This window comes from Salvia hispanica, chromosome 5 (genome assembly GCF_023119035.1).
Source record: "Salvia hispanica cultivar TCC Black 2014 chromosome 5, UniMelb_Shisp_WGS_1.0, whole genome shotgun sequence".
Taxonomy (NCBI): Eukaryota; Viridiplantae; Streptophyta; class Magnoliopsida; order Lamiales; family Lamiaceae; genus Salvia; species Salvia hispanica.
The window spans coordinates 19,127,683-19,136,396 of NC_062969.1; the positions used below are offsets into that span (position 1 = coordinate 19,127,683).

At 40.1% G+C, this 8,714-nt stretch overlaps 2 protein-coding genes across 2 annotated transcripts; both read right to left on the minus strand.

Annotated features, from left to right (window-relative positions):
- Positions 1-2,989: 2,989 nt before the first annotated feature.
- Positions 2,990-5,531, minus strand: LOC125187230 (probable amino acid permease 7). The gene is made up of 6 exons (XM_048083780.1): positions 5,309-5,531; positions 4,999-5,235; positions 4,590-4,683; positions 3,991-4,205; positions 3,781-3,914; positions 2,990-3,706 (listed from the first exon to the last, which is right to left on the minus strand). The coding sequence occupies exons 1-6, from the start codon at positions 5,427-5,429 to the stop codon at positions 3,077-3,079; spliced, it is 1,431 nt and encodes a 476-aa protein (XP_047939737.1). The 5' UTR covers positions 5,430-5,531; the 3' UTR covers positions 2,990-3,076.
- Positions 5,532-7,620: 2,089 nt separating this feature from the next.
- LOC125190862 (chaperone protein dnaJ 11, chloroplastic-like) lies at positions 7,621-8,336 on the minus strand. The gene has a single exon (XM_048088274.1). The coding sequence runs from the start codon at positions 8,265-8,267 to the stop codon at positions 7,872-7,874; it is 396 nt and encodes a 131-aa protein (XP_047944231.1). The 5' UTR covers positions 8,268-8,336; the 3' UTR covers positions 7,621-7,871.
- Between the last annotated feature and the right edge of the window lie 378 nt (positions 8,337-8,714).

Here is an 8,714-nt window from a genome sequence, read left to right on the forward strand (position 1 = left end):
AGACATGATTTAGCTCTCAGCTCACACACTCACACTCACACACACACACTTGGAAAAAACGGGGATTCTGGGGTAGTTTAGAGGTTCATCTTTGGGAAATTCTGTTGCAACACCGTCCTCAAGAAGGACGAAGATACAATTGTTTACTTTTCAGCTTTTGCGTTTTGATTTCCGTCGAACTTCACCGTTTTCGAAGTCGATTGCTCGTTTGCTACTTATCGTTTATCTATGAATTTTATTTTACGTCACGATGGTGTTGATTTTTTGTTGATTTACGTTGATTCTATGTTTTAAAGTTTTGTTTCGGAGGTTGATTGTTATTCTCTACTTTGGATGTTTTGTGTACTTGACTGGAAAATCTGAGTTGATCTGTGGTTGTTGTTGTTAATCTGTGGTGAATCGGTGAATCTGCAGTTGTGGAGATGATTTTGATCGGAGTTTGTCTCGGATGCTTGGATCCGGAGTGGATTTAGCATCCGAAGTGTGGATCTGAACAGGGGAACTGAGTTGTGCATGGATCTTTGATTTTCTGCTTCGTTTTTACTTTGCTTCGTCTAGTAGCCGTAGATCTGCTTTAGTTTTAACTGTTCTTCGGTTTGTTGCTTTAAATTCCGTCTGCTTCGTTTGATTTACGTTTTCGCTCTGTTTTTACTGGTTGTTTCATGCCAAATGTTGGAGAAGATGATGTCGCTGTTAGTTAGTCCTTTAGTTAGTTATTTTGCAGCTTTTCAACCGTACTCTACCTTTTCAGAAAATGGTCCCCACCTTCAGTTGTTTTCCCAGGCCTAGGTTAATTTAGGAAATAGTTCTTTCGATCTAGTAATTGTCTCGCTTATTCCGGTTTTTATGCATGTTTTTAAGTTTCTGCCTAGATCTAGTTGTTAGAGTAGCATATTTCAATTACCAAGTCTAGGATATAAAAAAAACTCAACCCAAAAATTGCGTGGCAACAACCAACACAAAAATAGTCCCCAAGTCTTTGAACATGTTTACTTGCGCATTCATCTCTGTGGAATCGATCCCTACTTCCACGTACTAGTTTTTTTTTTTTGCTAAACGGGTTGAGGGTTTTTGAAGAGGAAGTTAAGGAAGTGATTGTGTGCCCGACGACAGGTAGCTCAAGGTTCTCTGAGTTCCTAGACCCAGTGTCTAGCGGATTTCTTGGACCGAAGGTTTTCTTCAGTATTTTTAAGAACACGCTTTCACTAACCATCATTAGCACCAAAAAAGTGAGCTCTTCAATGAGCTGTCACTTCTTTTTACTTTATCCTATAAAAGAATTTTTTTTCTGAAATAAATTACTATCTCTCATAGTAATATATAAAAAATAGTAAAAGTCAATTTTGGTCCTAAACATACGACGAAAATACGAATTTGACCCAAAATATTCACTTTTTGAAAAACATGTCCATAACAAATGAAAATGTCGCCAAAGTAGTCCTTTTATTTACGGTTCCGTCAAAAAACTAACGATCAACGCTAATTGCACAGTGGTAAGACCGTTAGTTTTTTACAGAATCATCAAAAAAGGACCACTCCGACAAGAATTTCATTTGTTATGGACCTGTTTTTCAAAAAGGAATGTTTTGGACCAAATTAGTATTTTAGTCATTTGTTTAGGATCAAAATTGACCTTTACTCTATTAAAACTATTTTCTCTCTCTGCTTAACATACAAAATAAGAGTGTCTTCTAAAATATCGTGCCATCACACAAATGTGACATCTACGTTGGGACGAAGGAATACAATGATACTGAAGACCAACTTGTTATTACAAAATCATTTAATGGGACGGAGGAAGTATCTCCTTTGATGCTACATTTGCATGAAAAATGGTTTCTAACTGATAAATATCATTATGTAGGTCCTCACTGATGATACACTTTTCTCCAACTTGACATGTTGCTCGATTTCAAAACAGCAATAGCAAAATAAAATGGCCCTAGAGGTTATTTGTATTTAAATTATGATGCATGTTATTTAAAATAAAGTTTAGCTAGTGGAATTGTCTTTCCACATTAACAGATTTGTGCCCATTTTGAGCGTTGAAAAAAATAAGTCAATTTAGATGGAGTATGCATTTGCAGCAGATAGCTTTGTAGGTACGAGCCCTTGCACTGGCAAAGACCATGACGATGAAGATAAGAGAGCCGATGGAGTAAATTGGTTGTTTAAGCCCCAATATTTATAATTCAATATGCAGTATAATGAAAACTCTAAAAAAGAGAAATGCCTCCACTACTGTGGAATGTACTAAAATAGTAAAATGATTCTACTATTATGGAACGTTGGGAATATTACCTTCAAAGAATTAGGATAAAAGCAAAAGAGGGCAACTGATCACTTGTTGAGAGAATTATATCACCCCTAAAAATGCATCGATATTGAAAGAAAAATTCAATCACTCAATTAATGAAAAACACTTTCTAGTAAAACCCTACTACAAATAGTCGTAATCTGAAAAAACTAGGCCACTCATGGTGGTTACAAGATGGATGCAACAAATGTAAGCACCATGGTGGACATGTTCTTCGGTACATGAAAGCTTCAATCCTCTCTTGAGCGTAGTCTCATTCAAGCTCCCTTATCTCTTGTAGGTCTTCTTTATACTTGAGATGATGTATTGGTTGGGCTTTTAGCCGAATAATAATTCTTTTCGGAAAAAATGTTCTCGTGCAGCGGCCCTGCTGAGCTAGCCTGATAACACAAGTATCCACTGGGATGTCTAGGGTTTGGTCGGGCTTTCCACAACCTGGTGAGTTTGCAGAGTCCGAGCCTATCTTCTGAATATAGGTGAATTTTCCAGCCATCCGCTAACTTGATCACTTGCGAATTCAACGACCCGCTAGGTAGTCATTTTTTTTTTTTTTGGATTTGAACACGAATTTACAAGTGACGTGGAAACTAAAAACATTCAAGTCACTGCAAACGCTTGCCTCTTGACTTGAGTCTAGCAGCAACGGCAGAAAAATTGAATCATAGCATAGAGTTGACAACAAAAATGAATAGTTATGTGTACTAATCTTTACTTCTATATGAGTTAAGTTGCAATTATAAGCAAATGCAAACAGAGTTGCTAGCTGAACCGAGCAGCCAAGATTCCTTGAATGGATCCAGCAAAAATATACAAATTTACGAAAAAGCAAACTACACTAAAGCTCCGGAAAATGGTCCACATTTTGGACCATGGACTAACCTTATTCTGCCTAAGCCACATTTCCACCGGAAAATATATCGACAAGGGCCAAAAGTTTATCGTTCCTAACATTCCCAAAACCTGGTTGAAGTACGGGAAGGTCATCGCTACTCCCGTCGTCGATGCAACGTATGCCGTCCTGAAAACCAGCCTCTGCACATTTAAGCTCAAGGGCGGCAACGATGGCACCTTCACAACGTGGTTTGTTGCGACGAATGAGCTTCTCGGAAACTGATCCGCCATCCACTTATCCACCATTGCAAACAATGGTTGAGAGTACACCTGGTACCCTCCGATCAAGTGGAGAACGACGCAGGCGTTGGCGAAGTCAATGAGCCAGCGGGGCCCAAAGTCCCCGAATCCCGTCAGGAGATCACCGGGTGTCTGGTCTCCAAAGGCTGCATAGCCAAAGCCTCCACAGCTTAGGTAGAAGAATGTGGTGATGCAGATTGAAAAAGCCGACGCCTTCTTCATCGTCTTCCTCTCTGATGGAGGGGATTTTAGAGTGTCCTTGACATTCATTTGCATGTTTTCAGTGTCACCAAATAACAAATTTGTTTCTTAACTGGAATGTAGATAGGTACCTGAATTTCGAGTACGATCATGGTGTATGGATAGGCAAAGGCGACATCACCGACTGCTTGAGAAACTCGCCATACTTTCTGCATCGTAGTGGAAGTTGAAACTCCAACAACGCTGCCCTGGATCGCTCTATTTCCTGGCATACATACGAAGAACAATGCATTATATTTTCCGTGGCGTGCAATAATTGTCTTATGAACGAGTAGTCGTACCTACAACCTTCGCTGCCCCGAGCCCTAACGCGATTGAGGAATAGGCAAAAGACATGATTGCAGCAGCTATGGAAACCCACTCCATACTATGGAAATCAGGAATCTGTGACATGAAGATTTGAACTAGTCCAAACAACAGCATGTACCATCCATTTCCTGAATCACAAGGAGCATCAGATCCATTCCCCTTGTCACAATTTGATCTCTCTATTGCTCTGTATATCATTAATGGGGAGATTCAGAGTACCTCTATATATATGGGTTGAATAGCATGTATGATTTACCATAAGTAGATGTTCAACATTAACAGCTTTTCCAGTTTCAAATTTTAAAATAGGATGCAGATGAACATATAAATCATACTGCAATCATGTGGTAATTCATTAAAAGATAAATACTACTCCCTCCTCCTATCGAAGATGACTCACTTTCTTTTGTAGTTTGACCCACCCAAAATGACCCATTATTAGAAATAGAAACCCCTCTATCTCTACTTTACCTAACACACAAAATAAAACTACATAATATTCCTTGGGATGGAGGGAGTATTCCCTAATGAAGCCAAATGCAAATTTAACTGGTGAGGGTGAGAAGAAGACCTCAGGCAGAGAGCTGTTGTAATCGTATACGCAACTCCTGTTCCGTACAGATTCATCTGTATAAGCACTCCACAGATCCAAGCATTCTTCTTCCCTGCAATGCACAAATGTTCATCTGTATGAGCATTTCCATTTATGGAAAGTAGTCTCAACTCATTGCTCATATACATCAATTTATTTACAACTTATACCACTCTAACCCACCATCACAACTCATTAATGTAGGTCCCACTATCCCTAACACTACTTTAACGACGCTTACTTTATCAATTGTTCATTAATTTGCATAATAGCACCGGATCTTCAATCAAATAAATAACTAGTTCCATTCTTCATCTTGATTAGAGGCACAAATTGTAAGTAAGAAATTCACCAAACAAGCACCAGATTTAAAAAATTAGTCACCCACCCAAATTAGATTGAACAGCAGCAATGTAAGATGTATTTCTGGAAGGGCCGTAGTCAGGATCGGGAGATCGGTAGCAGTTGGAGATGAGGAAGGAAGAGAACAAGGTAACAGCGGCGAAGAGAAGCATCAAAAGAGGGCCCCAAATCCAGCCCAACTGCGCCATGCTCCAAGCGAGCGACAGCACCCCGGAGCCGATCACACCGGTAATGATATGCGCCGACGCCGTCCATGTATTCCCTTTCAAAACAAACAATTAATTATAAATAAATGGAAATGCGGAGGAGAGGAGACAAGAGAGAAAGGGGAAAACCAGTTCTTTTATCTGATTGGTCGGAGTTGAACAAGTCATCCACAGCCATAGGCGGAGGCGATGCAACTCCTAATTGCAATAATGGGATTGGCTCTTCATCTCTTGCAGTTGCTCCCCTCATCTTCGGATCGGATTTTCGTTTGTTAGGAATCAGGATCAACCTCTGGTCAATCGGACAAATTGCCGCTACTTTCTCTTCGACTTACAACAAAGTCAAATCTACATTACGTGGACTAATTTTTATAGTTTATCAATTTATCAACGGTATTCGGATGTCCTTGACAATAAAAACATTTGAAACATATATGAGTTAATATACAAGCAGTAAAAGAGAATAATTAGTAAGGTAAAAGTAGTGAAAAAAAAAATTACTCATCCGTCCCAATTATGATGACTCAATTATGATGACATATATCTTGGTTGACCCGATATTTTTGGAAATTGTTGGTTAATTAGTAATGTAAAGAGTAGAAAATATACATCTAATAAAAATTTTAATTTATTATTTCATTTCCAAATTATGAAAATATTACAAGTTTAACTAAATTTTATTATTACAATTGCCCTTGCGTTGCTTGGTGAAAAGAGTCGACGTGTTCAACATGTTGATGTCGTTGTTTGACCCAGCTACTCCGAAGTGAGCATGTCAGATCTAAAGATGATAGTCAATGATGGCTTCAAGGGTCATCGTCGGGTAGGTACCCTTATACCCACTAGTGAATTGACCTTTCAACGTTGTCAGACAATTCTTCCATTCCTAGTACATATAATCTATACTCCCCAAGATTTTAGGAAAGTCGTGCACCCTCTCTTGCATGTCCAACAGGAACTGACAAACGGTGGCATTCGGCTTGGGCAAATAGGTGGTGCTGAAGGCCTCCACCACGCCCTCACAAAATTTCACCAGGCACTCCTGCCCAGTTGAATCCCCGACGTGAAGATATTCGTTAAACATGTCTGCCATGGTGTCACAGGCCAACTGACGAAGCGCAATCATGCACTTCGTAAGCGGGGATAGCCTGGGTTTGCCGGCCGCATTTGGAAGTACGAGTCGCATGCGTGTGAACAATGTAGAGACACAGTTCTCGTCGTATCCTAAACTGCCGACGAAAAACCGTCGGTCCCCATCGTGGTTCATCAGCGATGTAGTCTTTGAACATACAATGAGCTACGTCATGCTCTCAGCGGATATACGTCGGATGAACCTTGGGACCTGCTTTTGTTGTGCACAAATACTAGCGAGAACCTAGTCCGCTAAAGTAAATATTATCCGCTCCATAGTCCGATTTGGGTTCTTGCAGGGATTCATTTTGGAACAATGAGTGGTGAGATTGAGATGAAGAAAGATATGTTATGTGAGAAATGAGTGAAAAATGAAATATATTTATAGAATGAAAAATTAAAAAAAAAAAACCAAGAAAAAAGGAAAAACGCATCGCTCGTCGGTCGTCCGCGCTCGTCTGTGGGCCTACAATGGACGAACGAGGCGCCGGACAAGAGTCGGTCAACGCGTCGTCCGCACCCGGAAGTTCAGGTGTGGCGATCTTCAACACGCTCATCCGGCGGCCTGCAGTGGCCGGACGAGGGATTGTCCGGACGAATTTTCAACCATTGGGGATGCTCTAAAGGGATATTTCTAAAATGGAACGTGGAATGCACATATTTTTGTGGGACGAACGAAAATGGAAAGTGCGCATATTTTTTATGGGACGGAGGGAGTATGTTAAAAGTGAGATGTAACTTTTATGGTGGGACGGACTGAAATAGCAAAATATAACTTTTTGTGTGGGACGAATGTAGTACTCCCTCCATCCCACAAAAGTGTCACACTTGTGGGACGACACGAGATTTTAGGAGGTTTTGTTTTGTGTGTTAAGTGAAGAAAGAAAATATAATATTTATATTAATGTGACAGAGAAATTTTGCAAAAAAATAGAAATGTGACATCTTTAGTGAGACAAACTAAAAAGGAAAGTGAGACATATTTTATGGGACGGATGGAGTAGCATATTACAAATAGAAAATATATTTGGTAATAGCAAAAATGAGAAAATTGTCAAAATTCAGAATTTGACAATTTATTATTGTGGATACCAATATCCAATTTTTATAGTGTTTCCAACAATTTACTACTCCACTATATATCTTTTGACTTTATGTAATGTGAACACTGGGGTGTCCAAGGGAGTTCTCAACCTTAGTAGTGCTGATTCGGAATCTAACTGATCGGGTGGGTTGATTAAATAGTATAAATAATTAAAATATAACCTTTAATTACATTTTACTACTCCGTACTATAAAAATTATTGTACTAATTTAAGCCCGCCTTCATATTTATTTCCACGTCACATTTATGCCCCCCCTTAGAAAGGAAGAACAAATAGCATGAAATTCTGCTTCAATCACAACAAATTCTCAGTTATAATTCTCTGAATGTCATTGTTAAGAATCCCAAACAACGAAGCTAAAAAAAAGAAGAAAAGAATATACCTACAATTTCCCCCTTCTAAAATCGGAAAAATCAAAAGGATCGCGAAGAATTTATGTCACACTCGTTAAGCGATTACCAGCATTGATCCGTCTCCCATCGACGCGTCTGGTCAAATCTCCGGCAACCAGACACGCCGGGGGCACGCGAATCAACAGTCAAATTCAGATCGTACTCCGCTCTCGCATTGGGATCCGACAGCGTGGCATAGGCGTTGTGGATCTCGATGAAGTCTCCGCAGTCCGCGATCGAGGAATTCATGAATCGCGCCCTCGCGTCGGGATGGTGGAGCTTGGCGAGCGTGCGGTACGCCGTCTTGATCTCCACCTGCGACGCGTTCCTCTTCACGCGGAGGACCTCGTAGAGGCTCCGCCGGTCCGGCGCAGCCACGGCCACGGCCACCTCTGCTCGCACGGACATATTACGGCTTCGGAACTGTTGAAAAGGAACCGACGCTTCGAATCGTAGCATTGGAAACTCGGAATTTTTTTTTGTTGAGCGGGAAAAGGAGTGAAATTGATTGCGATGTGTGGCGAGAAATGATAGCTGAACGGTTTATATGCAAGTCATGAGGGCCCACACTGAAAATGCTCTGTGTGCGAAGATGGCACATTGGATTGCGGTTTCGGTGGCTGCTTCGCAACTTGTTTTATTTTTGGAGCAATTGGCGCGTTACTTTTTTTTCGATAACCTCCCTCATCTATTCACATTTCCTTTTTTTTTTAAAATTCACTTAATATAAAATTTGTACTTTCACATTAGAGCAATGGATGCCCTAGTGAAAGTCCTAGTGCCCTAGTGGTTACCACATCAGCATGTCCTATCTTTCTGCAATGATGGAGTTCTAGTGGATGCCCTATCTCTTATCCGTTTTTCATTCCAATTTTAAATCATTGTTTTTTAATTTTATTTTTAATT